At 43.4% G+C, this 18,694-nt stretch overlaps 1 protein-coding gene across 2 annotated transcripts in view; it reads right to left on the bottom strand.

Moving 5' to 3' along the window:
• The window catches only part of agbl4 (AGBL carboxypeptidase 4), a gene marked incomplete at its 5' end in the record, with an annotated part of 232,391 nt that overhangs the window by 102,023 nt on the left and 111,674 nt on the right, over positions 1 to 18,694 (bottom strand). For both annotated transcript variants that reach the window (XM_079267619.1, XM_079267620.1), the window contains one exon: positions 1,167 to 1,379. In XM_079267619.1, the coding sequence (XP_079123745.1) occupies positions 1,167 to 1,379 (213 nt within the window). The remainder of the gene's footprint in view (positions 1 to 1,166; positions 1,380 to 18,694) is intronic.

Raw genomic sequence — 18,694 nt, 5'->3', positions numbered from 1 at the left:
CAAATCTACTTGGCGACCTACTCTTTCTATTGAGCCATGCTACTCACACCAAGCATGCATCACTTGATCAGATCACAGTTGCTTGCAGCATAAAAGGGCCAATTATTGACTTTCATCCATATAAAAACAACATAACGTGATGATTCCTCTTAGCGCGCGGTTTGGTTTGCTGCGTGGTAAATACAAACACCAGTTCTTCTTCTTCTGTTGTATTTCTGACAGACTGGCTGCTCAAGGCACGTCTGCCACCCAATTGGTCGTGTCATTTCCAACAGAAATGTGGGGACCTGTAGTGAAACGCACTTCCTGTTACAACCACGAACCACAAAATGAACCAACGCTGAGAAAACATAAATCTTAAAAATTATTTTTTCAATATTGAATTTTGCACTGAAGCTGGTTTTGAAATATGATCAAAATTAGAATCTCAAGTACTTAATTTCATAGTGTTATTGTAACTACAGGTCACTAAATCCCTTTTATAGGAGGTTTTCCTGTTTAAAAATATATTTTTAACCATACTGGCAGCCGTTTCATGCCATGGTTTTTAAATTTTCAGAATTTTATGGTCAGGTGCTCTTCACAAACACATGTACTTTCATGGTGCCCCCCCCTTGCAGCAAGCTTTTCTCTGAAAAATGTTGGAGGACAGAAGAAAAAGTCGTAATCTCTCAAGCATTTCTAATGAGTTTTTCTCCTACAATTATTTGATAAGAGCAGACAAGACTGGAGGCAAGCGTGTATGATACACTTGCTCCTACTGCCGAGGTGAGAGCTCTGCTGATTACACGCAGAGCCATTTCCACACTCACACAAACATGCACACACACACACACACACACACACACACACACACACACACAGCCAACAGCTTACAGTCCGTCATCTCAGAGTGCAACAATCCTAATAATAACACGAGAGGCTGAAGTTATGACCGGCAGGCACACCTAAGTTACCAATCTGGGTATCCTTATCCTGAACACACACACACACACACACACACACACACACACACACACACACACACACACACACACACACACTACAACCCTTTATCTTCACCATTCGACTTCTCTGCTCCAGCCATAACCACTACCAACCCACACACACACACACACACACTTTCTCCTCCACCTGCTCAAAGTGCTTCCCACCTCCCAACTCACCACACTGAGTCCCAGTTGCTCCCTCTGCAGGTAGGGCAGGTTCCTGCGCTCCAGGCTGGCCAGGTAGTGCTGCAGTCTGGAGTAGGTGTAGGGGTAGCAGTAGGCAAAGTGGTATACGTCGTCCTCTCGGTCAAAACAGAAGGCAAAGGACATGACATAGTTGCGCCGGTGGTCAGGACAGCGGTAGTAGTACACGTTTTTGGCGGGAAGCCTCTGCCTGCGACAGTAAAAGACATTATGGAGAAATTAGGGAGGTCAATTACACAACAGGTCTTTTCATTTAAGGACATGAGGTCTCTTCAGGTGAAGATGTGAGGAACACTGAAAGCACAGCACTTTTGCAAGAGAAGCAAATAAGTGCAGAAAGTGGAACGATAGACAAGGAAACCGAGTCATGAGTTACACACAGAGAGATGAGCGTCAGTTCATCGTCTCAAGAACTGAGGGAGGTAAGGAGATATCATGTGTTCATGAAGCTGCTGAGGAAGTCTGACAGGTTCTTAGCTTGATGAGGATGAGCTTATGAGGCAGACTCTCTGTTTACGTCGATGCTGCTCGGTGCTCAAATGTCAAAGCTGACGGACGGTGATTCCCTGATGTCAAATTTCTATCTGCCCAGAGAATTCACCCGTGTTCCTGTTGCTGCTGTTTACACGATATGCAAATTCACAAATGGCACCACAGGAATGCACTACTTTTTTTCGTTTTGCCATGTTTTTCTTGTGGAGCATAAATGGACTACAACTGCGTTTCGCTGTGCAACCCTTTGTTTTCGCTGTGCAACCCTTTGTTGCAGAATGACAATAAATGATTCTTGAACAATTGCCAATTCTTATTTAATTCAAAGGCAGGAAGAACAAATATAAACGGATAGATTGAGAATGAAAATGAACAGCAAAACAGCAACACTAAATTGCAGAGAATAATACATTGTCAACTAACTTCAAAAGTAAATTGACTGAATGAATTTGATTTGTTTTTTATTTGTTTAGACTTTTTATGCATTGCCATTCAATACTGAAAGGCACAACCACGGGAAGAAAGCAACAACAAATGATCGATAAGACCAAAGATCACACATACAAAACGATAATCAGCTCGTGGGCCAATTGATGTAGGTTTTCCATGCGTTGATCTCCGGATGCAGGACAGCTCACCTTTTCAAGAACAACTGGATCATTGTGCATCACAATGTTTCAGCTTTCCCACGTTAATGTGATATTTTAATTATGATGACTATGACACTATTGCACTATATGCGTGGCGTGTTTCATGTTTAATTTAGAATTGCAGTCCGAGTGAAAAGCAGTAAATGTGTCTTAAGTTGTAGTCGAAGTGTTTGAGCAATTGAGAACAATTATATTGAGTGAAGGACGGGTAAGCGCCTCATCTGTGTACGGCTGCTTTCTGGTTTTGTTGAGCGGTGTGCGGTGTTTGTAATGCACTGCATGTTTTGTGTCGTGTCTCTGTCTTCTTTGTTGTGTGCTGTAGTTGTGTACTTTGCTGGATTGTGTGTTGCAGGTTGCATGCTGGGCCCAGGGCGAAATAAAGCTGACTGATCCGCGCACCTCGCGGGCGATCGATGGGGTGCGGGACAGTACTGCTGCGGTCTACAGAACTTCTCTGCTTACTCAACATGTTTTCTTTTCACACTCCTCACCCGTCTATCTTTGTCTTCCTCTCCTCCCTCGTTGAGCCCTCACCACTGAGACGTGGTCAGAGGGAGGTTGGATGCATGCATACCTTTCTCCAGATCTCTCCTCCGTCTTGTTCCGTCACTCACTGACTCTACCTCGACAGTTTACGTGAAGAAGACCAAGCACGGGGAACAACAGTGCTGCCGTCGGAGCTTTTGGCAGACGCTCTGAGGGAGGAGGATAAAAGGAGGAGGAAGGAAGATGAGGGCGAAGAGGTCGATGAGTGACTGGTGTGTTTCGGGGTGTTGGGAGCACGGGAGAAAGGTGGAATACGGAGATAAGGAGAAGATGAGAGTGCAAGGCGATGGCAGATCTGGGCCTGATAGAGATATACGGGAAGGGGTGGCGGCTGTGTGATGGCGGGGCTGCTTGGTGAGCTAGCGTCACTGGCAACAGATCAGATGAAGATGCTATCAGGGCTGTGATAGGAACAGGACCTGATAATCAACAAACAGGACAGACTGCTCTGCGCCAACTCTGACAGAGTGAACTTCTCTCTCTCTGACTCACCTCTGCTTAAGGGGAGGACAGGAAGGAGACACAAAAGAGTTGTATGTGTTTGCTCAGACGCCTAATGCATCAGGTGTGGCGACGGACCTGCACAGAAATGCATAGTGAGCACACACTCGCGTTGCATTTTCAAACACTTGAAGATGTCCCTGCTGGTACCGAGTAAAACAAAAAGCTAAATCACTCCGCCTCTCTCAGACAGAGGGGACGAAGGGAGAGAAATGCAGCGCTGATTATTCCTTCAGAGCAGAGGAGGAGAGAGGAGAATGTATCTGCATGTGGCTATCTCAGCAGAATACTAATGCAGCCAGTGGCTATAGCTATACCACACCCAGCCTTCCCACTGGAGCCAGATTACCAGCCTTGTCTTACAGCCTGTAAAGCTGGACAAAGAAACAGAAGAAACTAAAAAAATGTCAACTTGGGGGAAAAAAAAGAGAGAGCGCACATTTTGGAACATGAAAATGATTCATATAAGACCACATGGGTTTGAAGTGCAGCACTGCGAGTAAAACTGACCGACAAGGACAAAATAGAACATGACATATTCATGTATACACAACACCAAACACACACACTGGTGCATTACTATGGTGACAGCCCTCCAAGGTGCGGGTTAATTAAAAGAAGATGACACCTCACCTCTTTACATATCTCCCTGTTTGGCTCTGCCCATCCATGCTCTCTGTGTCTCCTTCTCTTTCTCTCTGCTGGGCAGTGTGTGACCTTGCCGGAGACTGGAAAAGTCCTGGCTGTTGATTTTAATGACTGCCGCTTGTCCCGTCACAGCATCGTAGTTATTACGCCAATGGAACTAGCTCTATGGGGTTTCATGGAAAGACACAGGCTGGAAGGCCTGAACTATGCTAAAGGAAGAGGCTGTGTCTGCTCTACCGTCATGCACACAAATATGAAAAATGCACATAATCTTCAGCACCAAGCACATTAATGCACGCGGTCCCTTTGGTTGTTTTATCTCAGCGTTAGCTGCTCCTGCTCGGCAGCTGGCAATTTGTTTTATCTAAATGGTAACTCCCCGTGCCCATCTCTTGACGTGGTACAGTGCCGTCGCTCCCAACGGAATTATCACCGCGTGGGATGAGGGAAGAAAACAGAGAAGCTTCCCCCCCCAGATGATAACACACTCACACATGGTTTTACAATTCAGTGATTACAGAGACACAGAAACATACACACCAACAGGAATATGCAAAGAGCCGCGTACTGCAACGAAGAGGCAAACTCAAAACCGTGCGTGAGCGACATCAAGGTCACTCCTTTGACAGCGAGCTGTGGGACAAGTTAACTGCCAGAGCGTCTCATCGCAGCCTAACGGAATAAAGAGAAGGACGCAGAGCAAAGAGAGATAGAGAGGCTGAAACACTAGACAAAGGCAGGGAATGGCTGACAAATAGAGAAAGAGACAAGCAAAGCGACAAAGTCGGAGAGAAAGGGACACGCAAAAAAAAAAGGGAGACAAGGGGAGAAAGAAAAGGGAGAGGGTTTCACAGAGCTAGCAGGCAGCCTTTAGTGAGGTGTCACTTTGCGTCTGAACCAGTGGTAGCTACAAACTCCCGCTCTGATTTTGATGGCGCCGCCGTCTCTCTGAAGTTTTGAGATGAAGGTTTATAAATTGGTAGCTTTCATACGGGCGACATCTTGTCCATATTTTTAAATCAATCAAGCATAGAGGACACGCCAATCACTGCAGCTCTGAGCACTCTCACAGACAAAGGCAAAAAACATACAGGACAAAGCTCACCAGACCTGGACACGCACACACACACACACACACACACACACACACACACCCTTTTATTTTCTATCTCACTGCTGTCTCCTTTGGCTCGTCAAACCTTCATCCTGTCAACTGTTCGGAAGGTTAAATGTCTTCCAATATGCCCGAACAACTGTCAAGCTCCACAGATCCCCACCAGCTCATTTAAGGAAAATGGTTAGTCCGTTTGACAAACATTTAATAACGTATTTATTTACTCCCTCTGTGTTACTACGCCGATAATTGAAGAGGCAATAATTCTTGGCACTCTAAACTGATGCCAGATGTTAGATGGACTGATTGTTTTTTAAAGCACGGCCCGTGTTCTTGTTTTGCATACTAAGTCAAGCAGAAAACAGCCCCAAAATCATTTGAGGAGTGTCAAACGTGTGGCTATGTATATTCATGTGTGAGGAAATGTGCATGTGTGTGTGTGTGTGTGTGTGTGGTGGAATATATATATATATATTCTTGAAGCATCCATCGATCGTTTTTGGATGCAAATCAAGTTGCAACAAAGATTTCTGGGGACACTGTTACTAGGCAACCCGTGCTTGCTTTGTAATTTGGTGGGCTTGCTGTATATTCTATGTGGCGGTAGAATATATCCATTAGGCTTTAAAGAGAACGCGTCCTTAGATTGGTGCTGACTTACACGACCGGTGAAGAAAGAGCATCACACGTGCTGAAGAGCGACACATTCACCGTCTTCACCGGGTTAAATCAAAACTTTCTGCAGCAGTGTGTGTGTGTGTGTGTGTGTGTGAGCATGAAGTCTAGAAGATGCACATCACGACCAGGGCTGATGACAAGAAATAGCCTGGATTGATGCCGCTGGTAGGTTCTCCTGGCTAGCAGCAGTAATGTTTTTGGAGGAAGCAATAACACTCGTGAATTATGGACTTTCTTGTAAGAAGAGAGCTGATAGTCGCACACCTGTGGAGACACCAGGCAGTTAGCGGCCTCTTAAGGTCAGCAGCAGCTCTCTGATGAGGCTGAAACATGACAAAATAAGACACTCTCACATCAAAACACCCAGGAGGTGCACTCTCATCAGGTGGCCTGTTACGCTGCTTCCTGTTAGAGGTATTGTAAAAAGCTGTTTCCTCTCAACTCTTCCGTGTTTGCTCTGATATTCACAGTTCTAGGTGGATATCAGAGCAAACCCATAATACGAGGTTCAGCAGCTTTTAGAAGGAAATGAAATTCAAGGAGAGTTGGTTGAATCGTGTCGGTCAATATCAGATTACACCCACAGCGGATGCAGCGCCATGCAGTGGACATAAAAATGAGTTATTTACATAAATCTCATAAATCTTGGACGCTCATCTAAATACAACACAGTTGCTGTTTATAGGGCTACGGTTAGCCTGCTGATATGTTTAATACAGAAGGAGTTGCTGTGTGTGTGTGTGTGTGTGTGTGTGTGTGTGTGTGTGTGTGTGTGTGTGTGTGTGTGTGTGTGTGTGTGTGAGGCTGTTTGTCCGTCCGTCCTTGTGTGAAAAACATCTCTTCCAGTAATTCATCTCTTTTTCATGTCACCCTCTCCTCATATCGTCTTGGACTTCTCAGTCTGATTTACTGTCTCGTTGAGAAAAACATCTTCTACTTCGTGCCTGCAATTCAATTTTTTTGAATTTATCCCAAATAAAAAATAAATGTTGCAGGATTACACTCAGGACTCTTTGACTCTGACCCAAGACGGTGATCCAGACGCACAAGAGTAGAAAGAATTCTTATGATGTAAATGTCTGCAATGTAAATGTGACTGTGTGCTCCAGCCATCGCCTCTAACTCAAACTCCTAATCTATCTGTTCCACTCTAAATCTGCGGGAGATGTACAGCACTCATACATTCACATGGGACACTTTTATCACCCCTGAGGGGCAGACAGAGATGGGAACAGTGGAGGATTTACTGTAGCTGCTCTAACGTACCCTGATATAGTGGCAAAGAGGGAAATATATAAAGAATATACTTTGTTTTCCATTTCTTATTAGAATTCTCTCAATATGAAGTCTCCAGCACAGCTTTTAATTTGTCATTTTAGGCCTTGTGCCTGATCATCTGATTTAAGAAGCTCTTCGGACTTTTAATCACTACTGCTGTTTCAATAATTTGACATTTTCTATATGAAGATTCATTTATTGACGATTTATAATTTAAAGTGTGACAGTGCCTGGATGGACCAGTAGAGGGCCACACGTTTGGGTGAGAGTTGACCTCTCCAGAGGTAGAAGTAGAGAACTCACAAAGAGAGAGAGAGAGAGAGAGAGAGAGAGAGAGAGAGAGAGAGAGAGAGAGAGAGCGAGAGAGAGCGAGAGAGAGCGAGAGAGAGCGAGAGAGAGCGAGAGAGAGAGAGAGAGAGCTGCGCAGTTAAAAATAATAATAAACACAAATACTGCATTGCAAAACAACATGTGTGTTCTTTCCAATACGCACACAACACAAACAGAAATGTGACTCCTGAGGGGAGAAACTCCTGACTAAAGCAGCTTGGCTGTAAAAACTGAAAAAAAAGTTGAGCACACACATGTATCTGATAATAAAAGGCTACATAATACTGTACAAATCATAATTATATGGAATAAATATATCATTTAATTGAATACCCGTTTCAAAGGAGAGACGAAGACAAACTGGCAGTTTGGTTTGATGGAAACTTTTACAAAACACTGTAACTGACTATACGCTTTTCCGAACCAATCAATCCTCAACTGCAGTTAAAAAAAGTAGAAACATGCCCCATGTGTATCCCAAAGGGGTCGCGGCTAGATTGAGCATGCTGCGCCTGCTAGTAGCTAGCTCCCCCACGTCTTGTGGGGCAGCAGGGCAATTAGCAGAAAGCAGATGATCACCGAGGCCTCGCCACTGTGGCGCCACTGTGGCCCTATGGGGGCAACAGGGCAGGTGCACATTCGTCTGGGATAATGGGGGGTACAGAAGAAGCAACCATAATACACACACACACACACACACACACTCATCGAATAAAATGATGATGTCAGTGTCAAGCCCCTAGTGAGCCGTGGTGGTGTGTAAGCTGGTGGGAGTGAGAGGAGATGACCGGGCTTGTGTGTGTGTGTGTGTGTGTGTGTGTGTGTGTGTGTGTGTGTGTGTGTGTGTGTGTGTGTGTGTGTGTGTGTTGCTACGTGAGTTTGAGAGAGGAGAGCGAAGAGACCGCCCGTCTATAATTGTGTGATGCAGCATTTCCCAGAGTGCAACATTATACTCCCATCACATTATCTATGTGTGCCTGTGTCTACAAGTGTGTGTGTGTGTGTGTGTGTGTGTGTGTGTGTGTGTGTGTGTGTGTGTGTGTGTGTGTGTGTGTGTGTGTGTGTGTGTGTGGACCGAATAGACAGACTGGCGCCAGACTAAGTCACAATAACAATGTTCCAGACAAGACATATGCACAGACAAAGACAAAAGCTACACACATGCACGCTCGCACACACACACACCACTACCAAGTTCTATGATGTGCATATGTTCGCACAGTATGCGTAGTGATCATGTGATCATACAGTGGATGTAACTCTATTTGTAAGGGTCCAGTCCATTAGTCCATTGGTGATGTTCTCTATACCACAGCAGAGGGAATAACCAGGCCTGACCAAGCCCTCCGACTCTTTGTTCATTTTCTTCTTCTTTTTTTATCTTAAAAGTGAAATTCACTAGATTCAGAGCATTGATATAGCGGCACACAACAATTAGCTACGTACACATAGAGTGGAGTCATGCTGTCCAACTGTGTGTGTTGTAATTTCGAGCATCCCCGCGCTTTGTTGTCATAGCCGAGCCAGTCGCACATGTTTTTCGTGCATTTGAGCGTGCCGCACTGGATCGCTCCGCACTGCGCTCACGGAAGCGCAGCACCCCCCCTTCCGGTTCCCCATCAGCTAAACACGGTTAGCTCTGTCAGCACTGGTTATTGCTGTTAGCACTGAAAGCTGTGAGCTTCGTCCCAGCCGTCGCCATATTGAGAGCCATGTAGAGTCAATAGAAATGCTCCCAATCCCACATATGTATCACCTTTAAATTAATTATAATGTGATGACTCTTGAAACTTAAAGTTAATCTTTAATTTCAGTTTTTGTTTCAATCTGAAATATGCCACAAGCTACAACCACTGTGGCTACTGTACTCTGGCTGAACTGTTTTAATTACACAATGATTTGTTTTCGCAAATGAAGTCATTACTGCAGAGACGACTGAAAAATGTGACATGGATGGAAAAATACACTCTGATCTCACTGTGTCCGACTCGCACACTGAGTAAAGTCGGTAACAGGGGGATGAGTGATCTAAGATCAAGCACCAGCATCACTGCTGCTGTATCCTCTTTATCTGTGTGTGTGTGTGTGTGTGTGTGTGTGTGTGTGTGTGTGTGTGTGTGTGTGTGTGTGTGTGTGTGTGTGTGTGTGTGTGTGTGTGTGTGTGTGTGTGTGTGTGCGTGCGTGCGTGTGTGTGTGCGTGAGGAATAGGGTCACACAGAGCGATGAGATCATTCTCTCTGGGAATTTAGTCAGTGGAATCAATGCAACACACATGATACATTCTGAAATCACTTATTATTAAATAGAGATGAGCTCACCTCCTGTAGTCCATTACACTGAGCAGATCAATTTGCTGCTGTGGAAAAAGCAGTTTAAATAATGCAATGATGAGAAAAATAAATAATGAATTATCCTTTCGTCACAATCAGTGTTGGGGATTTTGCAATAATGGTTTATTTAACCAACGTAGGCTTGTTAAAAAATGCAATAAATGTGTATATCACAAAGGTCCTGTCATGATAATATGATAGAACATATTTTATACTGAAATAGATTAATCTCAATCGTGTTATTGTGCTCTAAACTTCTGACTAACAACGAAAAAAATAGGTGGATGGATTGGTCTACTGGCAATATTACTGGTGTGTAAGTTACGATGTTGAATAACACGTAACACGTAACACAGGTTAACTTCAGTGACGTAACCAACCTCGTTGTTTTAACCCAAACCATGATCCTTTCCAAAAGCCAACCAAGTAGTTTTAAGCCTAGCCAAAGTACAACCACTTCACAATAGTGTTTAAAACTGCGACCGATACGTCTTGGAATAACGACATGTTGATGTCCTGCCACCGGTAGTATTAGAGGGTATTAGGAACAAACAACCTAGGTGGTCGTATGAGTAGGAAATACGAACGGAACAACCAAACTCTTCTTCACTTTCCTTGAGTCAACGAGCAATGAACGGTTCTCTACAAGGTTGCAAGCTTTTCAAGGGGCCGAGCAATCAGCCCACTCGAAACGGGTCGAGATGTGAACGATAACGTGTTCGGAATGTCAACGTCTCGTGCGGCGATGTACTGGTGAAACTACAAGCAGGTAGTAAGAAACAAATGAAGAACAGATATAACTGTGAACTTGAAAGTTCCTGGACTCATTCACAGACCATTGCAGCAGTGATGAACAAAGGTGTCGGTGACATAGGTAACTATATAGGTAAGAATATATTTACTGAGCCAGAACACATTTTTGTTTGCTCAAATTAATGTATTATTTGTGTGGTAATAATTTCTCTTCAAATGAAGAAATGTTCTTCAATGTTTAATCTAATGATAATGGTATCAGGTGATAATGTCAATTAAAGTTTTAGGCTGTACACAGCAAAATGTTTGTTTCACTTCATGAATGAGTGGTTATCAAAATGACACAGTGACTGATACATTTGTGGCACAAGAGGTTACTTTGAGGCCACAGAAGTGACGCCGCACCACGGACGCTTATTGAGTGATCAGCATGCAAACCCCATGTTGTGACTGTCACAACATCAGTAGAATTCCACTCTCTATCTCTCGCCCTCCTCCTCCCCTCCATGCCTCAGTATCCCTCTCTCCCTCTCCGTCCTCCCTGAGGGCCCTGCTGGCCTTGGCACAAAGATGCCAGCCTGTCTGCTCGCATTTCCCTTGGCACAGCGGTGGCAGCTGGGGGCATGGCTGCCCTGTCTGCCTCCATACTCCCCGGTATATCACACATACACACACACACACACTCTCACACAGAAACACACTCCACGTTCACAGCTTGCAGCCAGACTGGTGTCACCATGTGCGTGCCAGGGGTAGCAGCACCCACAGGAGCGTAGTGCTGGGGGGAGGGAGGGAGGCAGGGAGGGAGGAGAAGGAACAGGGTGGGGTGGGTGGATAGGGCGCTTGGGCTCTCAGACAGCCAGATGCTGCCAATTAACTTCTCCGGCCGCCACGGGGCTGTAAGGGGAAGAGTCTGGCACCTGTACCATCCGACTCCCCACCAAACACACACACACACTCTTTACACACATACACTTTCTTGCAGCTGATGGTAGTCACGGCGATGAGGGCCACATGTTGCGTTTAAGGTTGGGAGACAAACACACACCTGGATCCCTGTAACTATACTGACCTTTGCATGAATTCTCTTCTCTTCATCAAAAGGTGTGTAAAGACACATGCACAAGGTGACATCTGCCATGTGAATATGACCCTTTGACTGAAGCCTTTCCCCTCTCACTCGCTGCATATACAAGTGTGTGATTGTGAGTGTGCGAGTGCTGTCAGGCTGCGTTGTTGCTTATGCTACACAGAAGGAATTACAGGCTATTACAGAAGAGAGCCTGTGGCTGCAGCAGCCAGAGCTGCACTGCCCTTAGAGGCCTATGGCTCTCAAAAAGCCAGCCTATTATTCCCACTACAGCACACAGCTGCCTGCTGAACGTCAAAGACATGAATGTAGAAAACAAGCAGGAATCGCGCAGGATATAGCGCTTGTATTTTACAGTTTCATTTGAAAACAAAGTCATACCCATTGAGAAGAATAAATAAGCAAACCAGGCGTGCCATTTGCCTGCAGGATAGGAGACTGCCATTCACACTTGACACATTATTATTTGATATTTTGTAAGCCCGTAAACATCTATGGAGAGGATAAAACATGAACACCTTGCAGGCTGAAGATATGTGTTTTTTTTTTATTGTCCACAAATCACGTGCAAAGACCAAAAACAACTATGAATAGATCCTACTGACCAGTATTGCCGGTGCAGCTGAAGTCTGATATATTGTTATATTTTTTCCTCTGTGCCAAAGAGCTCCAAACAGCGATTCAACCCATCAATGACCACACCACTCGGCTGGACATGTTCCTTCACTATGAACACGCACACTGTAGTTTACTTTGAGTCAATCCCACATAGACCAATATGCTGCCTTAAATTCTCACGATAGATCACCAAATGTGTATTACTCCGCAGCCTAAAATAGTCCCCAACAAATGCACCGTTTACTCCTGTTTGACATTCAAACTTACTTATACTCACAAAGTATTATGTATTAAGACACACTAGTTCACTGCTATTTTTGGTCTTTTCATGGGATTTGTTGAAAATAACAAAAATGTAGATCGTTATACAGTTGTAGTATTTATTGTAACACTGTATGTACATTTCAACCTTGTATGAATGTTGTTTGCCAAATATGAAAGGAAGCTGCTTTTAACTGACCTATTATGCCAAAATCAAAGGAATAAGTGAAACAAAATTGTAAACTGTGATGAAAATGCTGAAGGCTGAAGTACATTTCTAAAGATAATATCTAAACAGATATGTTCCCCTGTGGCAGCAACATCAGTTAAGTGAATATTATTCAACGTGTGGCGGAAAACAGGCAACTTCTGCTTGTCAGCTTTGATTTGAATGAAGACAGGGTGAATATAGAACCATGATATCTGAGTGGAATGTGTCACAGATAGCTCTGCGATGTTCTATCATAACATTTAATCTGAAGAGAACAGGATATGGTGATTATTGAATGAGGAGCATATATGTGTCTGCGCACTCAAGAAACCATTTTCTCTCCCAAACTTTACTCTCCAAAAAATTCAAGATCTGGCGTGGATACACAAATAAAAACAACTCTTGAGACACAAAAGTGAGAAAGAAAGCGTCTGACTGCTCCTGGGAGGAGGATGGATGTGTAGCAGAGCGCGAGACATGTCAATCTGTTTGTCAATACGAGGTTCACAATCTGACAGAAGATAAATATGTTGGTCATAAAAGTATTTCTGCTAACTTGCGAAAGTAGTCGATCATGCAAACTGCACCTCTGTGTTCTTCACAAATTAAAAAAAACAACAACAATGGCCTCATCCTTCACAGCATATTCTCTCTCTCTCTCACACACTCACACACACACACACACACACACTGGGCCCTGTCCGTCAGTAGATGCTGTCCCTCGCTGTACTGAGTGACAGATGACTTGTCACAGAGCTAAACGGGAGAATATTTTACTGCAGATTGAAAGAGGAGGAAAATGCGAGATGGGGAATAGAGGGAAGAAAAAGGGAGAAATTGCTCCATTACACCAGAGAGGTAAATCATTCGATGTGCTGGAGATCACAGAATGGCACTTACATTTACACACATGTTCACACTGCCACATGTACAGGATTCTCCCTGTCTCTGCCTTTGTTGCTGCACTTTCTCTCTCCCTCTCTCTCTGTTTCACACATACGCTAGTACTCACATAAATATGCACACACACTACACAGATCATCAGAATCCAAGCATGAGAAAAGCTGTGAGGCTGGATCAATGTTGGGCTCTGGTGATTAGCCTTAATTGAGGAAAAAGAGCTGTGGGAACAAAGAAACATTATGACCTTTTCCCTATCTGCACACGCCGCGCGCTAATAAGACACATTCACATGATATCATACTGACCAGAATGGTCTAACTACATCAAAAGCACCTTCTCGTGGGAACAGTATGCAAATGGTTGGCACAGAGAGAGAAAAACAAACCCCGCGGATAATTGACTATGCTTGCCATGTTTTTGTGCGTGAATGTCAATTTTCACTCTCCTGTCGAGAGCATGCTGATTATTCTATCAGACAAAAAGATTGGCAGTGTTTCACATGCTGGTGTTGTGGAATGGCCTGTCTCGCTTTCTGTCTCTCAGACGCTCTTATTCCTCTCTCTTCCCACATCCTCTCTGTCTCTCTCTCCCTTTGTACATGTCGGTTTCTGACTGAGTCAAATACCACTTGTCAGGACAGCGCTGTTTGGACTGATATGAGATAAGAACAGACCAACTAGACGGATACAAGTTATTCCTCACTGCTGCTGGACTGGGGAATAGGACCATGAAGTCCAAATAGTGCACGAACCACTGGCCATAATACTGCTGAGGCCTTTATTGTTGAGTGACAGAACGACTATAGACACCGACTGGGTGGACAATTACACGATTGTTTAGCTCCTTTTGCAGTCATGGCTAATGTTATTCGCAGTCATGTAATAAATGTCGTGTTTTAAACTCATGAGAAAGCTTCATTCTATGTACTGATGTCCTCAGAGCCTTCCCCTGGGTGCCCTCAGTGTCATCTACAACATCTTTCCCAATTCATCGTCTATGGAGCACTTCCACACTGCATACGTGATGATCAACAGTTTGAGTTTTGGCACTCTTTTGTTTTGGATTTTGGAGAGAGTTGTTATTCCCACCGCTAATAATGCTATTTGTGCTGCTGGCATTGCCCACTGTGCACACTGTAGCGCATCGCTACATCACAGTCGGGTGCGACAAACGGGCTCATGTCATAGAGGTGAGTGCGGTAATGTTTTTCTTTCATTCAGATTTAATGTGGAGTTTTCAGAGTCTTTTAAGTACCACAAAGCTGTAAATTGTTCCGCTGTACCAGGCGCAACTGAACTAAGAGAGAAGTGCCAATCAAGCACACGCCCACACAGTCCTGAGAAGAGCTCTGTTCGTGTTCACATAATGGTGGAGCAGCTGGAACTGGCCTCTCTTCAAAAGACACTGCACCTTTTATAGCAGCTTGGATCCATTTAAAAGCTTGATCGTTGTAATTCCGAAAGGTTGGTGGTTTTTCTCATCCTGATAATGATAACTAAAGATGCTCACGCAGACACATCTTCACTCCTCTGGGAAAACACTTCAGTGTTTTTGATGAAATCGTATTGCAGCTCTTTGACAATGCACAAAATGTAACAGTGAAATGTGATGAGAATATTGGGCTGCACTGTTGCGTAATACTTTTGTTACACAATGGCCTGCAGATTTGAACCACTCCGAGGGCCTTTAGAGAGACTTGGAATGTGAATTTGGTCAGAAATTGGCAAATAAACATGATGACAACAAACACTGAGGCTGTATATGTTTACTTGTCAAAAACATAAAACTGCAATGCTCCAGTGTTCCTGCAAAGGATCATCACTGTATAAAACATTCTATTTATACAAATAAATGTGTTACTGAAATTGATAAATAAACTAATTTGTTATATGTGAATACACATTGTACCCAACGAAAGGCCTTAAATGACCTCTAAGACATTTCTGCCTCACTACTTCTCATGCTAAGTTAAGTCTGTTGTATTTTAACTTATGCTCACATGTATTCGGTTATATATTGAACTGTCACGATGTGTCGAAGCACGCAGCAAAACAGATCCAGTGTCGACACTGAAGGAGGACTACAGCTCTGGTGTTATGCTGCTGACGTGCTACTTTCAGTACACAGCGAAGACGAAGAGTTGTGCAGTGCTCTGCACTTACGATGTGTGTGTAAAGTAACAGGGGAGGTGTAAAAAGGAGACGGGGGAAAAGTAGTTGTTGGCCGCCTACCTTTCATTTCCTTCCAAGGGCAAAGGAGCAAACTTCCTTCAAAACAACAACTGCTAAATCTAGTTTTCTGTCTTCTTCTTAAAAGATCTAAAAGAGCATGACATATTATGGTATGGCCAAGCTGAAGAAGGGATGGCTGTAAAAATAAGAAGCAAGCAAAAGGTAGGTTTGGATTGAAATGTTTGAAGTAAAAAAAAGTTTCATTTTGTGAATTAAGCAGTAATGTGATCACTTAGATCACTTTAGTAGACCTTTTCACCACCATACATAGAAATATCCTGCACTTATGTGTATCCGAACCATGAATAAATAAACCAACTAGTGTTTAACCACAACATTCATTGAAGGCTGATTTCAGAACCTATTGAAAGGGCAACTTATGAAGTGAATACTCTTTGAAGATGAGATTTCTCAGAAATTGGTTCTTGCTTTAATCAAACGGGTGCCTCTGAGAAATGGTAAGGGTTAATGTGAATACGGTCCATCTTCATTCCACACACACACACGCACACGCACACACACACACACACACACACACACACACACACACACACACACACACACACAGACAGACAGACACCTAACCCTCCACAAGACTAAAACTTGCGTTTGTTGCGGTTCTTCCCCAGTTTTCATTTCGCTCTCACTCTTACACACTGGAACACACACAATCACAACCACACAAAGCGATTATCACCAAAGGTGCGTATGCCGGCTTGTAGCTGTTCCCACAGGGAAAAATGGCTGTACAGCCTCTCCACTCTCATTTTTCATTGTCTGCTTATGATGCCCCATGTGTGCACACCGACTTTCATTTAACCCCTCACAACACAAACACAAACACACACTCACATGCATGCAGGATGCCCCCTTCGATTTCTGTCTCCATCTCTTTCTCATGGCTCCAGGAAAAATATTACAACATCCAGGGCTGGGGTCAATTCAGCCGAGTTGGTATATTCAAATAATATATCAAATGGGCATGTTGGAGTCTTTAATTCCTGATTTCCATTTTTTCATTTTGCAAAACCGCCCCAAGGTGAAAGAAACATTTTTACTTGCCCGGAGAAATCCCCTGCAGAAGAGCACCCATGAGGCTGGTGGGGATTCATGGTCTCATGCTCAAGGACAATACAGCAAAGTGAACACCTGACAACATAAGGTCGAAGCTTTCCAGCTGAAGGTCTCCTTACTCACTGGACCACACTGCTACATCACGAAAGTATAGGACTGTCCATCATGTCTTTTTTTATATATGTACACTGTATGTCTTTTTGTACACTGACAGCAATGAAAAACCGGAGTCAAATTTCTTGTGTGTGAACACATACTTTGCCAATAAAGCTGATTCTGATTTGCTCTGTGACATGTAGGCCACTAATAGTCCCACCCCTGTCAGCGGGTCAAGTTCCTGTCCCAACACGTCTAACTCAGTGAAGTTGTTAACTGTGTTTTCGGCTGTTCCTGGTCTGATTTAACGTCAAATGAATTGAACTAATTAAAATGTTCATTGCTTTGGTCATTGCTGTTGTGGATTTTCTGTGCTCAACTAGTTAGAAGTGCAATGCTTGGCAAGTTGGCAAACACAAAGACATACAGTTACAACGAATACAAATGGGAACAACAGGGATTCTCCAACAGCTGGATGTGACATTTAAATGTCTGCACAGCAAAATAAAAATGATGCCCAACGAATAAACTGTTCCGAAGAGCACGGATTAGTGCGGTCAAAGTAAGCAGCTTTCTCCTGCAGAAGATCTCTCCGACAGTCCTGTGCATGTTAACCTAAAAACATGTTTGACTGAAACATGGTCACTGAAAAGCCTTCCAGGGACAAAGGACTGTATTACGCTTCTATTTACAGTACAGGGGTGAAAGACAGACTAATGGCAAACTAGTTTTGTCTTTACCAAGATCAGTATTATCGTGCAATAATACACACATTTTCTCTTAGCTTCTCCCGTGTGTTTAGAGCCAAAATCAATGTAAAACATACGACAATATCAATCATACAATTCAGTGGTACTGCTAACAAAGGAAAGACAGACGAAGAAAAAAGTTACAACCTCTTGTAGAAGCTCTCATATCTCCACATTTTATACAATCATTGAAGGATTTTCAGATTCCCTTCACAAAAACAAGGTTTTTCAAGGTATATTGCTCTCTACATTAATATGTACTGCATCATATCCTTGATCCAAGCACCACTTGTAGGTGCGGCAGTTTTCTTCCAGTTAAAAGCTATCATTCACTTTGACTGCAGTAGAGCAAAATAATGGTTTTCAACTTGACATCTGTTGGATGTGTAGCAATATCACCTGATCAAAATGATCCTGATTTTGTCACACTCAACAGTGAGCAGTGCTCCTTGAGCATCATTATATTTAAAACAAGTGTCAGGAATATGCTCTGTTATATTGATTCAATTTGACAGGGTGCCTACTCACAGGCTTTGTTCGAAATTATTATTTGAAATGTCCTCCTTTAAATCTGCCCTCCATACCATCCATCAAGTTTGGATACCGAGGTCTCATTAGAACCACATCCGAGCCGGTTGCATATGAATGAAATCAAATCATGACAATTTCCTGTACGAATTTCTTCTAAGGATGAAAGTGCAGGACTTACCAATGACTGTTTCTGCATGAAAAAGATACAACTCCTCAACTGCAGGAATTTAAAGAAATGCTTGTCATGTTATAAGAGGAATTTCCTGAAAAAGTCATTCCCATATTAGTTTTTATAAAAGTCAAATATCTTACATCAAAGCATCAAACCTGCTTGGTTTAGTAAAACATTGTCCCAAATTGGACCAAAATGTGAGAAGGAGTTGTATGTATTCATATATTTATTTACTAATATCATGC

This window comes from Melanostigma gelatinosum (genome assembly GCF_949748355.1).
Source record: "Melanostigma gelatinosum genome assembly, chromosome: 4".
In the NCBI taxonomy this organism is placed as follows: domain Eukaryota; kingdom Metazoa; phylum Chordata; class Actinopteri; order Perciformes; family Zoarcidae; genus Melanostigma; species Melanostigma gelatinosum.
This window is presented reverse-complemented; position numbering and strand designations above follow the sequence as displayed.